General features: G+C 35.9%; 1 protein-coding gene across 10 annotated transcripts in view; it reads left to right on the top strand.

Annotated features, from left to right (window-relative positions):
* Positions 1-20024, top strand: part of PRKAG2 (protein kinase AMP-activated non-catalytic subunit gamma 2) — a 353035-nt gene that overhangs the window by 322979 nt on the left and 10032 nt on the right. For 8 of the 10 annotated variants that reach the window (XM_004476298.5, XM_012518717.4, XM_058298014.1 and 5 more), the window contains 7 exons: positions 9204-9285; positions 10095-10153; positions 12099-12144; positions 14067-14121; positions 15281-15407; positions 18605-18770; positions 19074-19111. In XM_004476298.5, the coding sequence (XP_004476355.1) occupies positions 9204-9285; positions 10095-10153; positions 12099-12144; positions 14067-14121; positions 15281-15407; positions 18605-18770; positions 19074-19111 (573 nt within the window). Of the gene's footprint in view, positions 1-9203; positions 9286-10094; positions 10154-12098; positions 12145-14066; positions 14122-15280; positions 15408-17776; positions 17904-18604; positions 18771-19073; positions 19112-20024 lie in introns of all 10 variants that reach the window. The other 2 variants (XR_011648897.1, XR_011648896.1) reach the window with 1 other exon arrangement.

Raw genomic sequence — 20024 nt, 5'->3', positions numbered from 1 at the left:
ATGGGCCAGCTCAACATGGGTCAAGGAGGCCCCGGGGTCTGAACCGCGGACCTCCCATGTGGTAGTCGGACGCCCTAACCACTGGGCCAAGTCCGCCGCCCAACTTTTGCATTTTTAAATTTTTTGATACCCCAATTTATTTTTGCCTTAATTTTTCTAAATTAATATGTATTCTATATCTAACCTTTAAACTCATCACTATATTCCATTTTACTATTAATGGAACCTGGCAATATATTGGGCTTCATTTTTGAAGAAGTTTTGGATCACAGAGAGGTTCAACAATGGCAGGGGAGGAATACTGATGTGGGATGTTATTGACAGGGGACACATGGTTGGCAGGGAGTTCTCCAGGTCATATATCCAGGGTACATTAAAATGTTTGGATATTTTCATAGTGTTTACAATTAAAAACAACAACTGAGGGAGTGCTGAGTTCCTAGCCAGGGGAGCTCTTATCACAGTCCCTGAAAGAACAGCAACAATCCCCCAAGTGCAACAGCAAAGACCAAAAAAGAAGGAAGGTCCAACAATGAGCCCTTGATACTAACGACTATGCTTGTAAGCCTGTGCACCTGAAATAAGAACAAGGCCTAGAGCTGCAGGGTGCCTAAGAGTTAACCTCCTGAGAGTCTCCGTGCTGCTCAAATGTGGCCAGTCTCAAAGCCAAACTCAGCATGTAAATGTGTTGCCTTCCCCCCAGCGTGGGACATGATTCCCAGGGATGAACCTCCCTGGCACTGAGGGATTACTACCAAGTACCAGCTAATGATGTAACTAGAAAATGACCTTGAATAAAAGGGTCAACTAGGACCAGCAGAATATCTCAGTCTACATATAATACCGGGAGTTAAAAATGCTTTTTGACCTGAATAAAAGGGGGAAATGGAAAGGACAAATGAGTTTATATGGCTATGAGTCTCCAAAAAGAGCCGGGAGGTTATCAGAGGGGTCGCCCTTATGCACATCTGAGCAGAGTCCCAGAGACAGATAAAAGTAGATGCAACCCCAGGTATTGGTTCTTCCGAGGGCTGCAGAGACCAACAGATTCTGTGGTCATGGCAAATGGAGTTCAGTGCCATGTCAGTTGGCCCTACTTTGGAGTTTGTGTTTCTGTGTGATGGAGCTGGACTCAGATGTGATCTTTGTCCACAAGCCTCTCCTGTTACTTTTACCGGAACTGTAGTTGGTGCTGGGTTTAATGTATACCCAGGGGACCTGAATCTCTGGACTGACCATGTGATAGCCAGGCCCTGGGCCTCAACAGAGTTGCAGCTCCTACACTCTGGTTTATTGGACTTAACTCCACTCAGCCAACATGGAGGTGAAGAAGGTCAGCCACCACACCAGGGAACCAAAAGTGCCTACAACTGAAAGCAGGAGAACTGCATCCAGCATCCATGTGGAATCTAAGCCCCCTTTTGATATAGATGTGGAGTGGACACAGCCATTCTAGGGTCCACAGGATGGAGGAATAGAGTATGGATTAGAGTGGACTTACTGATATTCTATTCATGAACTATTGTGATTAGTAATCAAAGAAAATGTGGCATTGGTGTGGAGAAAGTGGCTATGGTGGCTGCTGGGGGTAGGGAGTGGGAGGAAGAGATGTGATGTGGGGGCATTTTCGGGGGTTGGAGTTGTCCTGGGTGGTGCTGCAGGGACAGTTACCAGACATTGTATGTCCTCCCATGGCCCACTGGGTAGACTGTGGGAGAGTATGGGCTATGGTATGGACCATTGACCATGAGGTACAGCAGTGCTCAGAGTTGTACTCACCAAATGCAATGAATGTCTCATGATGATGGAGGAGGTTGTTGTTATGGGGTGAGGAGTGGGGTCAGGGGGTGGGGGGATATATGGGGACCTCATATTTTTTTGAATGTAACATTAAAAAGATAAATTTAAAAAATTCTCAATAAAAAAGAATATAAAATTTTCTTTACACTGAAAAAAAAAAGGAAGATAAGAGGTGAAAGGAAAGAAAAGAACAAGAGACTAGGGAATGTGGTGTCAGGCCCAGGTAAAGATTTAGATTTTTTACTTATTAATAATACATAAAAAGAAATAGCAATCTGTAGGAACTTATTATAAATCGACAAAGAAAAGTCATGAGAGATTAATTTGATCTCCTTTTGTTGACTGTTCCATAAATGTGGTGATACCATATGTGGGCATATCTGGATTTCAGCTAGCCAGTAAGCAAAGTCTTATGTGATTTCTTTTTCTTTTTTTAAAGATTTATTTTTATTTATGTATTTCTCTCCCCTTCCTCTCCCACCCCGGTTGTCTGTTCTCTGTGTCTATTTGCTGCAAAATCTTTGTCCGCTTCTGTTGTTGTCAGTGGCACGGGAATCTGTGTTTCTTTTTTGTTGTATCATCTTGTGTGTCAACTCTCTGTGTGTGCAGTGCCATTCCTGGGCCGGCTGAACTTTCTTTAGCACTGGGCGGCTCTCCTTACAGGGCGCACTCCTTGCGCATGGGGCTCCCCTATGCGGGGACACCCCTGCGTGGCAGGACACCCCTTGTGCACATCAGCACTGTGCATGGGCCAGCTCCACACAGGTCAAGGAGGCCCGGGGTTTGAACCACAGACCTCCCATGTGGTAGACGGACGCCCTAACCACTGGGCCACGTCGGCTGCCTTATGTGATTTCTTAATGGATAATACATAGAATTATATTTGGGTAGTGTAGTGAGTGAATTAATAGCTGGTTATAGAACCTTAAAAGAATGTTTATTAAGTGTGTCAACCTTGGAACAAGGTTTCTAGTTGTGCTGTCTCTCTGTTGTGGGCCATTTTTAAATCCTCTGTGTACCACTTCTCATTCTAACCACTTCTTGCTTCATGCAGGCCCAGTGGGACAGCACCTCACCCTAGGCCCACACAATCCCCCCAGCTTCCTTACCTAGTGGAGAACAGAAGCCAGTGGGTAAATGTTCTACCCATCAGCCTCAGCGGGGACAGTCCTCAGAAGATCCCAGTGGAATCAAGCATTAGTCTACCCATACTTGTGGCCTACTCAGTAGCACTTCCTAATACTGCCTTACTCTCCTAGCCTGTTTCGTTCCTTCTGTCCTGCACTCCTACTCCTGCGGTCACATTCCTGAATAAGTAAGCCTTTATGTCAGGCTCTGCTTCCTGGGGACCCCAAGCTATAAAGAAACTAGTGGTATGCCGTAGGATTCTTTCACTCAGTGCTGCTCAACATTTTGATCATTAACTTGAATATTGATACTTTTTAATAGCTGTTTTATTTTTTTTACTCCTTCCCCCCACCCCCACCCCGAGATGTCTTCCTCATCTGTCTGCTCATTGTCTACTCATCTTTAGGAAGCACCGGAAACCAAATCCAGGACCTCCTATGTGGGAAGTGGGTACCCAAACGCTTGAGCCACTTCTCCCTGCTGGTTATAGCATCTGCTCATTGCCATGGCCACATCTGCTTGTTGCAGTGTCCGCTTATCTTTAGGAAGCGCCAGGAATCAAACCCAGGGCCTCCCATGTGGGAGGCAGGTGCCCAACTGCTTGAGCCATATCCACTCTCTCCTTGAATATTGATATTGTTCATGCATCATCTAATTTGCAGATGACTTGAAACTAGGAGGGATAGCTAGTATGTTGTTTGATAGAATAATTGCAATCCAGAATATCTTTCAATAAGCTAAATTATGCTTATGACCAATTAATAAGTAGATGTATCCAGAACAAAGGAAGTGATAGTATTCCAGGAAAGAATACAACTATGGCCAAAGCACTGTGCTAAGAACTGTGAGGGTTTTGAGAATGGTAAGGCCTGGCCCTGCCCTCAAGGAGCTTGCGTTAGGGAGTATACATATACTGAAGAATATAATATAAGGCAGATTATTAATTGATAATTTTTTCAAAATAGCTATGGTTTTAAATGTCAAGTGGTACCAAAAAAGCTTACAGTAGAAACAGATACATTTTTAATATTGTGAATATAATTGATACCATTAAATTGTATATTTCAAAGTGGTTAAAATGGGAAAATTTATATTTTTGTGTCAACCATAATAAAAATAATTTTTAGAAGCATCAATTTCTTATCTCTGTTCCTTATTCCCTTGTTGTATTCCCCAGAAGCAACCAGTTTAGTTGTTAAATCTGGCATTTACTTACATATTACTTCAGTTCATTAATTTAGGACATTTTTAACTTCGGCTTTGGTACATGATTTTCCTCCTTGCATCTCTTCTTTCTTCTCTTTATTTTCCCAGGGTAATTTTATCTCAATTTATGGTTAATTCCATATGTTGTATGCTTTCATTAGTTTGACTGTATGTCAGGATGATTCACTGCTGAGCCAAATGGTATACTATGATTACATTTCCCTTTTTGTCCACTTTGTTATTCCTGAAGTTTAGAATTCTTTTTTCATTTTCTTTGAACAACTAAGGCTTTTCACAGTCTCCAGTGGTTCTTAATAGAATTTTCCCTACAGTCAAACTTGTCAGATAGGTTTTCATTTCCATTTGGAAACACTCCTTTTGAGTTTCTTTATCTTCCTGCTCTACTCTACACTAGTTACTAGTGGACCTGCTGGATAGCTGTTGCCTTAAGACTTCCATTTGGTTATTCTGAGAACTGCCTCCACTGTGGGGCTCCCGTTTTTTAGACACCGTATTTTCTTTATTGGTGTCCATGAGTAGATTTTGTTGTAGAATTAGAAGTTAAAGATGTAGTAAATTTGTGTAGATAAGAGTTGAAAGTACCCAAGTTCATTTGAGGTAGAAGGAACATTATGACACAAGGTAAAAAAAGGAATAAGGAAACTGTGTTAGCAGTAGAGGTAAGGCTAGAGCTGGGTTGTGGCGGGTCTTGAAGACCGTACTTAGGAGGTGGTGTTCTTCCTTCATGCAGTAGAAAGCTACCACAGGCAGGGGTAAGCTGCCATCAGGTGTCGTTAAATCCGTTTGACAAGCTTTGATATAAAAATTTAGAAGGAAGTCAAATTAGGTATTTTTTAAGAGCTTTAGCATTTCATCGGCATTAATTTTAAAAGACCCACTATCACTTTAATTACTAAAACTCTAGTAAAACTGTATAGAAAGCAGTGAAGTATATCAGGGGAACCAGATTCCCATTTTTTGAATCACAGATGTCCTTGGCATTAGATTGCCAGAATGTCTTAGAGCAACTGAGGTCAACTTCCTATTTTTAAAAAATAATTTCCATATTTAAATTTTATTTTTCCATCTTTAATTATCTGATCATCATTTTATTTGTTTGAAAATCATATTAAAATATAAAACTTAAAATTGACAACAGTTTGAGCAAATTGCCTGTCATTTGAAAAGAAAGAAATTTTCAAAGGTACTCAAGACTCCGAGGAACTTTTTTCTCCAAATTAAAATAAGTTGTGCCAGTTCTTTTTCTCATCCTGCATATTGGGTAATTGGTAACACCATCTGCCTTCTGTAATTATGAAGAATTTTCCCAGTGTGATATTAAATTGTCCCACAAACAACTACTTGCATAAGTTTTTTTTTTTAAAGTTTTAAAAGGCTTTATTATTTTGAAGAAGGTGAAGCAAAACCACAAGAAGCAATGGGCAGAATTACTGAGCTAGGACATTTTCAAACATTCTTCTTTAAGGCACTGTGAGTATATCTTGTCCATTTTATAATATTACATTAGGTCTTTGAAGGATGGAATTAATGGTTTCCTCCATAATGTGTGAATGCATCAACAGTTTGTATGGATAAAATTAAAATAGTAAATCTTTCTCTGTCAGATTCTGGTTTGGCCAGTGTGGTATGGAAATTTTATTCTTTTTGGCTTTCAAGTGCTCAGTACTCTGCTGAACATTTTCACATACAAACACATTTAATCCACACAGTAAGCCTGTGAGGAAAACATTATTTGTGAGTACCGTTTTGTAACCAAGAATAGTTAGACCGAAAGAGAGGTTTAATAACTTAGCTAACATCACATAGCTAGTAAGCAGCTCAGGATATGTCCCACTATCAATAAAGCTTTGTACCAATAAAGCATTTATACTTGATGAGATCAGAAAAACAAAGCAGGATGTTTTGTTTATTATTGGAATTTGAGAAATGAAATAGTGGAATGGTTATATACAAGTACACAGTCTGTGTGGAAAACTAAAAGTTTAGCTATTTCTAGGAACTTTGCTCATTAAAAAGAAGTAAGATGGCATTTTACTTGATTCAAATTATTCCCCTTAGTGTTTTGTTGTTTTATTTTTCTCTTGCAGAAGTGCTAACACCTTACATATTTAATTCTTAACATTCTCTTTGCCAGTAAACTGCTGCCTCACTGGTTTTTTCCTGTCTATCTTGCTGTTGACCTATTTAGTATCAGCAGTCTGTTTCCTCTCAGAATTAACTTCATTCAGCACACATTATCAGTTTCTAATGTCTGTATTATTGGCTTATGTATGGTATTATTTCCTGCAATAAAACACTGTACTGGAAAAGAATTAATGCTATGCAATCACTTCCTTTTTGATTTGTTCATTGTGACCTTGGGACTCATTCAGTGGCCTTCCATCATTTAGAATGCTTATGTTTAAAGAGCTTGTAGGTAGCAGATTTATCAGAGAAGTTATTGTGGGGAAGCAGAATTTTTTTTTCTGTTCCTAACAGAACAGTCTTCATTTTATTTGTTACAATTAAACTCTTCCTTATAATGGTGTCATTTTTTTTAACCTTGAAATTTGGTGAAATTCTATAACGTAAAAATGTTCACTAAAATTAGATAAAATAGTTTTCAGTTTCAGAATGTCCATTTGTTATTTTTGGAAGATTCCAGTTTTCTGTTGAAATTCATCTATTTGAAGATGGTTAAGAAAACACCCTCAGAAAAAAAACCAAAATGAATGTGGAGCGCAAGTCATATGTTATGTCTTCTCTCAGGAATTGCAGCTTCTTGAATCCTGTTTGTGTTGGTTGTTCTCCAATACTTGCAAATAGTGTTTCCTAGTTTTTGTGCAATTGTATAGTTGTTTTACACTATTTCATCATGGCCAGACTCCTAAGTTTCCAGAATAACTTTACAAGAGCTTTGGTCACTTAGAGTGCCATGAGTGATCCCAGTGTATTATTTTAATCCTAGTTTTCTGGGCTTACTTGGTCATTTTGGAAAAATAAAGGCAATTTGTGGTTTTCACAGATACCCCCACTCCCATCCTACTCTAACCAGTTTAGAAAAACAAGCTATCAGGTGTTTAAAGTACTTCTCTCCTAAATTTCTTTAAACAGGCACCAAATTATTAATCCTAGAGTCCAATTTGATACTTTAAATTCCTGTAATTCTTACCCTTTGCTGTTGTTGTTAGCTATTTGTTTTTGTTATTAGGCTAACAAGGGATTTTGGAATATTGTGGGTAAGAAGAGTATCAGTTTCTTTCTTAGTTAAAAAAAAAAAACCCACCAGGGAGCTGGTGTACCTTAGTGGTTGAACTCCTGCTTCCCATGAAGGAGGTCACGCGTTCCAATTCCCAGTAACTCCTAAAAAAAAAAAAAAAAAACCCCAACTACAAAACAACATAAATGTGTTTTTAAGAGAAATATACTTTTTATAGTCCTATCCCCTTAATAGAGCAGAATTTAATTTTTTCCTTATTTCCTCTTTGGTCCTTTCCATTTAAACACACGTTTTATGTACTTATCATAATGTATGATTTTATAGTCTTCGTTTTTCACTGCCATAAAACTTTTTTCCCTAACTTCACTATAGTCTTTATAATGGTACTATTTTAATTGGCATTTGATATGCCAGTATTTAACAAATTTTCTTTTGTTGGGGATGGATAATTTTCCAGTTTTCAATATTAGAAATACTCATTAAACACATTTGATTCATGAATCCCACTCTTAAATATTTAGCATGAAAAAATAATTCAACAGAAAAAAAGCTTGTGCAAAAAAAGTATTGAATATTTGAGTGATTCTTGTTACAAGGTACAATCTTCCCAAAATATATTTTATTATTTTATGTGCCATCAATAGTTTTATAACTGCATGCATTAGGAACTATAACTTTAAAATATTGACTAAATTAATAGCTTTAAAAATACTCTTAACTTTACTTTACAGTTCCTTGGTTATTAATAAAATTATTTGCTTATTATCTATATTTAGAGGATGATTTTAAGCACTGAACTTTGAGTTATTACGAATTCATCATGGGAAAGCAGATGTGGCTCAAGCGATTAGGCTCTCGTCTACCATATAGGAGGTCCAGGGTTCAATTCCCAAGGCCACCTGGTAAAGACACGCTGGCCCATGTGATGAGCTGGCCTGCACAGAAGTGCTGGCTGGTGCAGAGTGCTGGCCAGTGCGGAGAGCTGGCACGGCAAGATGACACAACAGAAAGAGACAGAGGAGAGATAGAGACACTGCAGGCCAGGGAGCTGAGGTGGCGCAAGTGATTAAGCGCCTCTCTCCCACTCTGAAGGTCCCAGGATCAGTTGCCAGTGCCACCTGAAGAGAAGACAAGCAAACACAGAAGAACACATAACAAATGAACAGAGTGAGCAGACAGCAAGTACAAACAACAAGGGGGGAGGGCGAGAAATAAATTTTAAAAAAAAATTTCATCATGTACAGTTCCTCTTTCATCTGGTATGGATCCCAAACTATATTTGTCATGAGGGTAAAATGAGATACCATATGTGAATATACTCTGAACAATGCCTGACACATAATACAGACTGTGTTTGTGTCTGCCAAAGATATAAAAGTGCAAGTGAATCTCTTTTTATACCTTTTCTTTCTTGACCAGGAAAATAAAGTATGCTTATTTGTTTCGTTATTGAACATATTAAAAACAAATTTTCATTTCAAGTCATTTGATATAACTTTGGTGTTTACAAATGAACTATTGACCTTGTATAGGAGAAATCAGATTCTGAAGCTTAATTTTTATATGTTTTAGTTATATAAAATATGTATACAAGAGTCTTTAGATACAATAAGAAAAATATTTTGAAGTTAATTGCATTGTTTTAATTTTGAAAAATAATCTCTAATCCTTATTTGGCCATAGGTAAACTACAAAAGGATTTTGCTAATATTAATACATTGTTATTTCTTATCTTTTCAAATTTACAAAACTTGAAGTTGAAAATAGCAGATAAGATCAGAGTTGAAAGTATTTTCTTCCTGATACGTGGACTTCAAAAGTATGTTTTGTTTCTCTTATTTTTCTTCAGGTTAAAAAGGCCTTCTTTGCCTTGGTAGCCAATGGTGTTCGAGCAGCGCCACTGTGGGAGAGTAAAAAACAAAGTTTTGTAGGTAAGCAGGGTGAGCAGGGGGGCAAGACCGTGAAAGCACAAAGCCTTCATTCAAGGTGCCAGCCTAAAAGCGGTGTATGCTCTATACCACCTACGGCATATCATTTCTCATCTCTTTGGTATGCACCTTTTTGACAGGCAAATGAAAAAGATAATAAGCATGATTGTTACCTTTCCTGAATGATTTTTCCTATTTAAAATGTCATGCAACTGAAACTATATAAACTCTATTACTTCTCAGGTTTTAAGTCATAGTAGACAATGGATGTTTTCTCTGATGGTATTCCTAACATTATTTTGAAATTACCCGTTTATGTCAGTCTCCCACTCTAGGTTATCAAAAGATCCTGTCGTTTTCATCTCTGTAGTCCTAGAGTTTAGCACCTAATGGGCACTTAGTAAATTGTGACTGACTGGAAACAATCCAGTTGCCCTGAAAAGTGTCATTTTTCTAAAACATATTGAATACTTTCTCTTATCATAAACTATTTTAAAGAATTTACATATAACCCAAGTCTGTTGTAATATTTTGTAACAATCAGTAGATTTTCTCTTGTACATTTGCCAAATATTACAGTTAATTCCATTGTACTTACTATCAGATTTAATTCCTGCTATACTTTTTCATCTGGTTTGGTATAGATAATTAACAGATTTATAGTTTTAAATAATGTATTGAGTTGTGAATACTGTCTTCAAAGTTTATACTTGAAAAGTTTTTCTAATAAATATTCCAGGTTTGATTGTCATTTGAAATTTTTCTTTTAAGTTTTCATAGTTTTATTTTTAAGTTATAATTTTTTGTTGCAGGAATGCTAACAATTACAGATTTCATAAACATACTACATAGATACTATAAATCACCCATGGTAAGTGCCAGCAATCCTTATGTCAGTAATTAGAGCTGTGTATGTCTGTGTATAAGTATCAGGGAGGGGGGTATGTGTATATTTTAAGATTCTTGGGGGTATATGGGGACCTCATTTTTTTAATGTAATATTAAAAAAATAAAGACAAAAAATATTCTTGCAGGGTCATTTTGTTTTGTTTTGTTTTGTTTTAGTACAGGGATGGTGGCAGTGACTGACTTTCCAAATACATATAATGTGCAGAGAACTTGAGTAGAAAACTACTAAACCTAGGAAATCACTAGCTTTCCTCTAAGTCAATCATGTATTTAAAGCTTGAAGAAGGTAGTCTCAGGGAAAATAAAAGGAAATAGCTTCTTTGTTCAGCTCTCGTAATTCTTTGGGTGAAATTCTCCATGATTATTTATTACCTAGATGTTCTGTAAGTGCTCTAAATGTATGGTAATTGACCTGTAAGCACATTATGGGCATGTCTGGGGTTGAGGTTTGCCGCAGACCTGTGAGTGGCTGAGGTCCTCCCTCCACCAGACCCTTCTCCAGATGACTAACCTCAGTAATGACCTCACTCCTGAGATAAGGCTATCCTAGGGCTTTCAATTTATAGGTCTTTTGATGTAGATATAGTTTAACGCAACTATACAACAAGAATTATATAGATATTTTGTGGTTATTAAAAAAAAAAGTAAAATTGAAGAAATTGCACTTTTGACATTTTTCTGCCAAGTAGAAATAGACTGCTATTGGCAAATTTTTTCCCTTCTTTATTTTTTTTAAATGTTACATTCAGAAAATATGAGGTCCCCATATAGCCCGCACCCCCCTCACCCCACTCCTCCAACATCAACAGCCTCTTTCATTATCATGGCACATTCGTTGCATTTGGTAAATACATTTTGGAGCAGTGCTGCACCACATGGATAGTGGTTTACACTGTAGTTTACACTCTCCCCCAGTCTATCCAGTGGGCCATGGTGGGACATACAATGTCCAACATCTGTCCCTCTATTGGCAAATTTTAATGGCAGAATTCTCTGGTCCAAATTGAGAACATTGTTGTTTTGTAAGAGCACAGTTTGAAAAGCGCTTCTGTCCTTTACTTAATCCTATATTTTTGTGATTCTGCTAGTTTTTTTTGTGTGTCGGGGGAAGGATTAGGAGGGGCAAAATTGCATACTTTGTTCCTTTACCTGTTACTATTTTGGATATCTAATAGGTAAAAGTCAGTTCAATTAATACTTTTTTTTTCATGTGTAATGGTCAGTATTGCCCAAAATTAAATTTCTACATAAAATGGAAAAATGAATTTCTTAATAAGACAACTCTTTGAAGGAAGTTTTATCAAAGACTCAGCATTCTGTATTTATTTTGAATGACATGTCTGATTTCTTTATTACTACTAATACAAGTGAACAGAAAAATGCTATGGTAAATAAAAGATGTGTTTTATTTAATTTTCCAAGTATTTGTCATTAGCATAAGAAACAGTTGATTTTTATCACCTTTTGTCCTGCAAAATTCTTATTACTTCCAGCAATTTCAGATTTGTTAGGATTTGTATGTATATAATCGTGTTGTCTGCCAAGAAAGATGATTATACCAGCACCATTTATTGAAAAGACCTTTTCTTCATTTTGTTGTTTTTGTGACTTTGTAGAGAATCAGTCAACTGTATAAGTTGCTGGACTCTATTCTATTGCATTTTTCTATTTGTCTATCTCTATGTCAAAGCCACACCCTTCTTGATATATATATAAATACTACTGGTATTATTGGGAATGTGATGAATTGGGGGAGAATTGATTTCTTAACATAGAGTCTTGCAATCTGTGATCATATTTCTTTCTCTTGCTTTTTATATAACTTAGCCATAGTTATAAAATAAGTCTTTTTTATATTGTAAACAAACATATTAACATTTGTCAATAAGAATGTTCCTTTTTTGTAGGTACAGATTTATGAATTAGAAGAACACAAGATTGAAACATGGAGGGGTAAGCACTGTTGTTGGATTTTTAAAAGTCTTTTAACATCAGGGAAAAAATGTTTATACTATATAAAATATGTTTCAATCTTTCAAATCTCTTTCTCTCTGCTTAATAAGCTATGTTAATTAAAACATTTTCTATTTATTTCTATCTTCATTTTTCATATTATGCCACACTACTATAATTATTATCCATTTTATTTAACACACATTTGTAGACCCCCCTCTATAGCATACTAGGGCTGGTAACATAAAGATGAATGAGCTACCCAGTGCCGAAGTCTCTGCCCACCCCCCCCCCACCCCTCATTGGAACAGCCATTCTGGTATTATCACCCTCAAGAATGAGCCTTTGTACACAAAATGAGCCAAAGGAATGCCTGACTTTAACAAAAACAAAAATCAGCTCTTATTTAAATCAATGATTATTTCTTTACAAGTTATGGAGATACAGAACTTCAAACTAGATGAATTGTATCAAATAACATGAAAATAACTTAAAAGTCACTTTTGTTTGTAACATTAAAATTCACCATTTATTATCACAATACCCTTTCCTGAAATGGAACCATTTTATAAATTCTAATTTTCTGATTGTGAAGATGGTGTTTGTCAGTGAGGCCTCACTGGTAGATTGGTGGAGCTTGGGATAAAAGACATGTCAGTAGGAATATCACAGATAAAACGCTGGAAATGGGGTCGTGAGAAAACCCGTCTGACTGAAATGGAGGAGCCTTTGCAGTGTATTCAAGGAGAAACCTGGATAGAAATGAAGGGACCAGTTGAAGAGAAATTTTGAATTTGAAATTGAGTTTAGCTTTGCACATCCCACAATATACCTGATATTATAAGTAACCTTTGTGACTGGTTGTAAAATCTAAATATCCATTAGAGTTCTCTAAAGTACCAAAGGTCCCTTTTAAGTCTATGTGATTTAGAAGTTTCGTTAAGTGGTATTTGATTTTTTTATGGTTTATCAAACAAAGCCAATTATTAAGTCAACATGTTGTAATATATATCTTAATACTGCCTATTATGAAATGATTATGTACGTTAACATCAAGATAGATTCTTCTTATCAAATTCTGTTAGACTAAGGTTTAAGTATATTTACATTTTGATATTACATGATATTTGATAGTAATAATAATGCCTGGATATTCTTGAATACTTTCTATATAGAAACCTCTTTAAAGCAAATTAAATAAAATTCCAGTATTTAATTTCTAAATACTGGGAAGATTCCTACAATGCATTTGATTTTGAGCATTCGTTCAGTATAATTAAACAAGAACATTTAAAGAATAAAGCATATTTTAACTGATCTTTTAACTTAATGAAAATTAAATTTTAAAGTATTTTAGAAATGCTTCATTTCTTGAGGCTAATATTAATTTGATAGAATTCTAGTGACCTCTGCTGGTATTATTCTTTCATCAGATTTCCTGATTTTTCTTCTGATTTTTATAAACATCTATGGTAATATTGGAGTTGTTTTGGTTTGTTTTTAGAGATACCAGAGATTGAACCCAGTGCCTTGCACATGGGAAGCAGGCGCTCAACTACTGAGCTACATCTGCTCCCCTGTGAGAGTTGGTTTTTTCATTTGTTTGTTTTGATTAGGAGTTTTGAGGGGTCAAACCTCGCACCTTATGAATGGGAGGCAGGTGCTCAACCACTTGAGCTACATCCTCTCCCGTTTTTTGAAATATTTAATTTTCCCACAAAGGCAGTATCCTGAAAACAGCTTGGAAGTTGTTTAAAGTAGCCATAACTATAATCAACACAACTGTTTTGTGTAAATTAAATTTCTTTGATTTGGGTTTTTACTCCTTCTAATTAATACTTGTAAATTGAAAGATACTTTATGTATTAGTTGCAAATAGCAGATAATGTTACTAACTACTTATTTTCTTTCCATAAATACAGAGCTTTATTTACAAGAAACATTTAAGCCTTTAGTGAATATATCTCCAGATGCAAGGTAAACTTGTAATTTTTTTCCTTTTAAAATTTTGATTTATTCATTCAGATTTGTTTCTTTTTATTCAGGTCTCTTTTATTACCATAATAGAGACAGACAAACACAAAACTATATTTTTAAAGCTAGATAAGGGTCAGCAGCCTTCCTTGATTCTAAATACTAAATTCAGTAAATTGAGAGACATTGGAAATAGCAGTGCTCATTGGTCCACAAGGTTGGTAATGCACTAGGAAGATGGTCGTACTGTACAGCTTTGAAAGTCCAGATCACCTGCAGCAGAATCAGTCAATCCAGGGAGCTTGTTAAAATTGCAGATTTGGGGGCTTTACCAACTCCCAGTCTATTAAATCCATCTTTAGAGGGTAGAACCCAGGAATATGCATTTGCACAACTCCCTGGAGATTCTGATACCCACTGAAGTTTAAAAATCAGTAGATACTAGACATGGGTTCAGAGGTGGTGACAGGAATGAGTAGCCTTATCCATAGTCTTGGCCTATACTTTCTGATCCAAGCCTTCTGAAATGGTTCCAAGTACATTTCCATATGTATGAAAGCATTTTTTTAAAACTCTAGACCACTATATAGAAAAGATAAAATATTTATTTTTATAATTTTTCAATTTGCAAGTCCCAACAACAGTACATAACCACCAGATCTTCTTCTTGGCAGTCATCGGACAGACAGAATAGAGCAGCAGTGCCAACACTCCAGAACTTACTGGTGGGGCCTTTACAGAGTCAGAGCTGAGATCTTTGGCACACCAAGCTACTGCTACAGCTTTTCCTCTGTTGCTAATATTAGTCTGTTAGCTTTCATTAGTACTTAGTTTCTTAGCACTAGAACTTAGTACACAACTTCATATATAGATTCTGTCATATTTCAAATAAAATCATTAAAGGTGCTAATGAAAAACTGCTCTCCTAGAGATCTGTAGATTGAAACTTTGAGATTTATTAACATCGATGGTGAAAAATTAAAAACTTTGCTGAGATCTCCAATTTAAAAATTTTCCAAAACATTGTTTTAATTATTTTTATTATTTTTTATTTTATTATTGTAATATAAAATTCTGGAAATGCATTTAAAGCAGGGGTGGTCCAAAAGTTTTCTGATTTTTCTTTAAAGCCTTCTAACAACTTTAATGGCTTTTCCCACAGCCTCTTCGATGCTGTATATTCGTTGATCAAAAATAAAATCCACAGATTGCCAGTTATTGACCCTATCAGTGGGAATGCACTTTATATACTTACCCACAAAAGAATCCTCAAGTTTCTCCAGCTTTTTGTAAGTAGTTCTTAGTGTTTCTAAACACATAGTTGCATTTACTTTAATTTACTCCAAGTAAATTGGCTCCTTTACCCTCAATAGAAGAAAGTGTTAGTTTTGAGGACTCCATTTCTAAACTTCAGTTTCTCAACTTGCTATTTCAGTCATACATTCTCAAAGTTGATTCCAGTTAAAAAGCAATCAATCGCCCGAGGTGCAAGTATCTAAATAATAGAAATGCTTGGAATTCTCTACTTAAATTAAAATATTTTATCATCTAAAATAAGAGAAATAAAGCAATTTGCAAGTCAATCTAATTAAAGAACTGTAATACAAAATAAATCGAGCCAATATTTATAGCAAAATTTGCCCTAGAATGCTTTATTAGTTTTGTGGTTTTGGAAATACACATTCAAAATATACTGTCCCCAAGATTATCTTATCAATTACAGCTGTGATGGAAAAACCCAAAGCAAACAAAATTTTGACAAGAGAATACCATGTTGGTCCAAATTAGGGCTGTATTATCTGTAGGTTTCTCAGTTGCTCTGAAAGGAGATGGATTCACAATTGTCCAAAACTTAGACCTTTTGGTTAGCCATATTGTATTGAAAGAGGCTCAGAATGAACAGGGAGTTTCACAAGAGAGGTTTTATTTTTCCCTTTTACCTACATGTGCTGAATTCAAGGTTGTAAGTAACCGATCGTAGAGAACCATTACAAAGCCTTCCTAATGGTTCAGAAGAGGTCATCTGAATAGTCACTTTTTAAAAAATAATTTAGTAGACAAAAATCTTCAAATTAGCTTTCCCTTTTCCTTCTCCATGGCTTAAAATAAGGTAATAAAATACCACTGTGTATGATGAGATGGAGCCCAAGCACCTCTTCCTGCAACACTGCCTTAAAGGGTCCCTTTTGTCTTACAGAAGCATCAAGTTTACTGATTGAGAGAAATACTTTGACAAGTAAATCAATCCTGTATTTTAATAGTTTAAGTATGTAAAATAGCATTTTTTATGTTTAAATAAAAGCTAAGAAAGAAGCTCAGAACGAGAGGAATAATTTACAAAACAGGAATTTTATTAATGAGACAATCTAGGGAAAAAGAATTAGGGAGGCATCGGTATTCTATGTCAGACTTGACCTCTTGTCTCGTGGCATGTGCTGTGAATTTAGTCGCATTGTGGAGGTTTAATAGGAAAGAGGGTGAGGGAGTGCCATGTATAGAGGGCCCACCACGTACCAGGCCTTCAGCCTGCTTAGTCCTCAGAATAGTACTTTTAAAACAACGTTAATCGGGAAGTGGATGTGGCTCAAGCAATTGGGCTCCCGTCTACCATATAGGAGGTCCAGGGTTCAATGCCCGGGGCCTCCTGGTGAAGGCAGGCTGGCCCACACAGCAAGCTGACCCACACGAAGTGCTGCCCCTTGCAGGAGTGCCGCCCTGCGCAGGAGTGCCGCCCTGCGCAGGAGTGCCAGCCAGTGCAGAGAGCTGACACAAGATGACGCAACAAAAAAGAGACACAGAAGAGAGACAATAAGAGACATAGCAGAACAGGGAGCTGAGGTGGCACAAGTGTATGGATGCAGAGAACAGACAACGGGGGGGGGGGAATAAATAATCTTAAAAATAATAACATTAATCATGAGAGCTAGATACAAGTGTTTACCATGCCTCGGGCACTTTACATGACACATCTAATTCTTATTACTGCCCTATCAGGTAGGTATTTTTATTAATCCTATTTTATAGGTGATGAAACTGAAAGGTTAAGTCACTTTGCCAAGGTTACAGAGCTGGTAGGTGGTAGAGCCAGCATCTGAACAAACATTCTGTGTGCAGCCTTGTGGTGCTCTCTCCCCCATAGCCTTGTGAGGTAGGCATTTTTATCTTCTTTGTGCACATGAGGCACCTGGCCCAGAAGGGTTAAAAAACAGGCCCAAAGTCACACAGCTCTTAAGTGGTAGATGTCACACCCAGGAGATCTGTGCAACTCCAAGACTGGTACCGTTTCTACTGTTGTGCTATTAAAAAATAAAAAGTAAAGTTTGAAATCGTCCTTTTGCAAACCTACTTTAGATTTTTCTCTTCTATAATAAGTAGGGGAAGTTGCCTCTGTCTCTGTTGCCTTATATTTGGGCCAATATGGTAGTTAGACTCCCCCTACTAGAATATTCAGCTAAAGGTTTTCAGATAAAAATGTAGAATTTTAAATAAATTTCAAAACCTGATTTTTACTGAGTTATGAGATAATTTTCTAAGGTAGTATTCTCTGTCCAGATATTTGGAAATTATCCTAAGCATATAGCATAGAACAGGGAATTTTCCTATATCGAGATGGACTAGATGGCCTAATAGGTCTTTTTTTTTTTCTCTAAATTTCTAGGATTCTCATGCTTTGAATATTGATGAACTCTTTGACTTGAACATTTTGTTTCTTCTAATTGTTCATCTTTTCCTGATAATTATAAGGTACACCAGGAGGATGGAATCAACTATACCCTTTATAAAAGGTGGATTTTTGAAACCGTAGACCTTATTTTGTTATAGTCAAACATGGTCCTAGACTTTTTTCTTTTGACTTCTCCCTCCTCCTTTAAAACAGCCCATGAAAAGAAAAGTTAATTTCTAAAGGTTCTTTTAATTCTGTTCAGCTTGCTTGTTCTTTGTTCCTAGTAGACAAGGTTGGAGTCCTCAAAGGAGAATTCAGGACATAGAAGTGGGATGGTATGAGGACTAGCTTAGCAGCAGCTCAGAACAGCCACCATCAGATGCTTTGACTAGTAGATTATGAAATGTGTGAGTTCTTAATAAATGTTATTTAATGCTGACAGGACCAGGAGTTTATTGTAAATAATTAAGAATAGAGGGTTTTTGGTGGCTTACAAGTCTTAATTTCCCAAATAGACCTCTTCACTATTTTTATTTTTTTATTTACTATTTTAGTGAAGAGAAGAAAAAATGTTGGAAAAAATTAGTGCTTCTTAATATTTTATTTAAAAATTAAATATCAAATAGAGATATAAACTGCTTTGAACAAAAGATCCAATTCTTATATGTAACTTTTTCATATTAATCAGACATCCAGATGGGTTGTTAGAAAAGACTAACTTTTAATTTGCTTGTCCATAGTTTTCATGCAAATCTTGAAATATTTGGACATTAAAAAGGTGTATCTTGGTTCTAGAACATTTGCATTTATCTTCCTGTTTAGATGTCTGATATGCCAAAGCCTGCCTTCATGAAGCAGAACCTGGATGAGCTTGGAATAGGAACATACCACAACATTGCCTTTATACATCCAGACACTCCTATCATTAAAGCCTTGAATATATTTGTAGAAAGACGAATATCAGCTTTGCCTGTTGTGGATGAGTCAGGTTTGTGTGTTGGCCATACCAGTTAACAGAAACAATTGTTTATCTCATTAGGGTAAAATTATTTTTAAATGACCTAGCATATCAAATAAGTGGGGGAAATGTTGAATAAATTTAGTGCTAAAGAGCATTCAGGATAATAAATACCTGGCTTTTTTTCATCTTCCAGTAAGATACGATTTCATGTCCATTTAAAACTAGATACATTCATTTCATTTTTTAATGTTTAATTCCTAGTAATTATCTTGTTGAAGACTGATCTTAAATGACTTATATTTTGTTTCTAACACATATTTCCATTTTTAGGAAAAGTTGTAGATATTTATTCCAAATTTGATGTAATTGTAAGTATTTTTAATTTTGTTGAACCTGTCACCCAGAATGCATTTTGAATCACATTCATTAATTGTTCTTGTGTTTTTCTCTTTTTCTCTAATTTAATAATTTTCTGACATTTTTTAATCCTAGGATCTTCTCAGAATTCCATAGACTTTTCATAGTAATTGTACTTTTAATATTCATTGATTTAGCATCATTACTTTTATAATAATATATTAGTACCACACTAACAAAAGTTGTTGTTGATGTGGGAGGAGCGGGGGCTATAGGGAATAGGGTATATGGGAACCTCTTAAATTTTTTAATGTAACATTTTGTGTAATCTATGTATCTTTAAATATATGTATGTATCAATAAAATTTAATTGTTAAAAGATATGAGAAATGTTTTTTAAAAATTAAAAATAATATATATTAGGAGCATTTTGTAATTCTTTGTCTTTTCAATATAATGGTATTGTATCCTGTCTTTACTGCATGTGTATATATTTAAAACAGTCATATTTCTATGTAGGAGGCTTTATTCATTCACCCTGTAGGCAGTGTGTGCTTAGAGCACGTACCATGAATCCCTTGTCATAGGCATCCCATTGCTCTATGGGAACTACTGCTTTAAAGAAGGCAGCAAAGTTTTTAAAGTAGAGTTAGGAAAGAATGTCTGGTTTAAATCTACTAGGCTTATGATTTTTCCCATTCATTTTAAAAGTTCTTCCTTAGAGTTTTATACTGTTTCTAAGAAAGGGAATTGCTATTTTGGTAGCCCTGGATGTCCATACCGTTTTTTTCACAATAATGACCCCTACGTTAAATATTCATTTTGGCACTAGGCCTTTTTGGTTCGTCTGTCCTGTTTTACATAATAGATACCAAAGTAGGTTTCCTGGCATTTTGGTTGAGTGGGGGATCCTCTAAAACCTGC

The sequence above is a fragment of the Dasypus novemcinctus genome, chromosome 5 (genome assembly GCF_030445035.2).
Source record: "Dasypus novemcinctus isolate mDasNov1 chromosome 5, mDasNov1.1.hap2, whole genome shotgun sequence".
In the NCBI taxonomy this organism is placed as follows: domain Eukaryota; kingdom Metazoa; phylum Chordata; class Mammalia; order Cingulata; family Dasypodidae; genus Dasypus; species Dasypus novemcinctus.
This window is presented reverse-complemented; position numbering and strand designations above follow the sequence as displayed.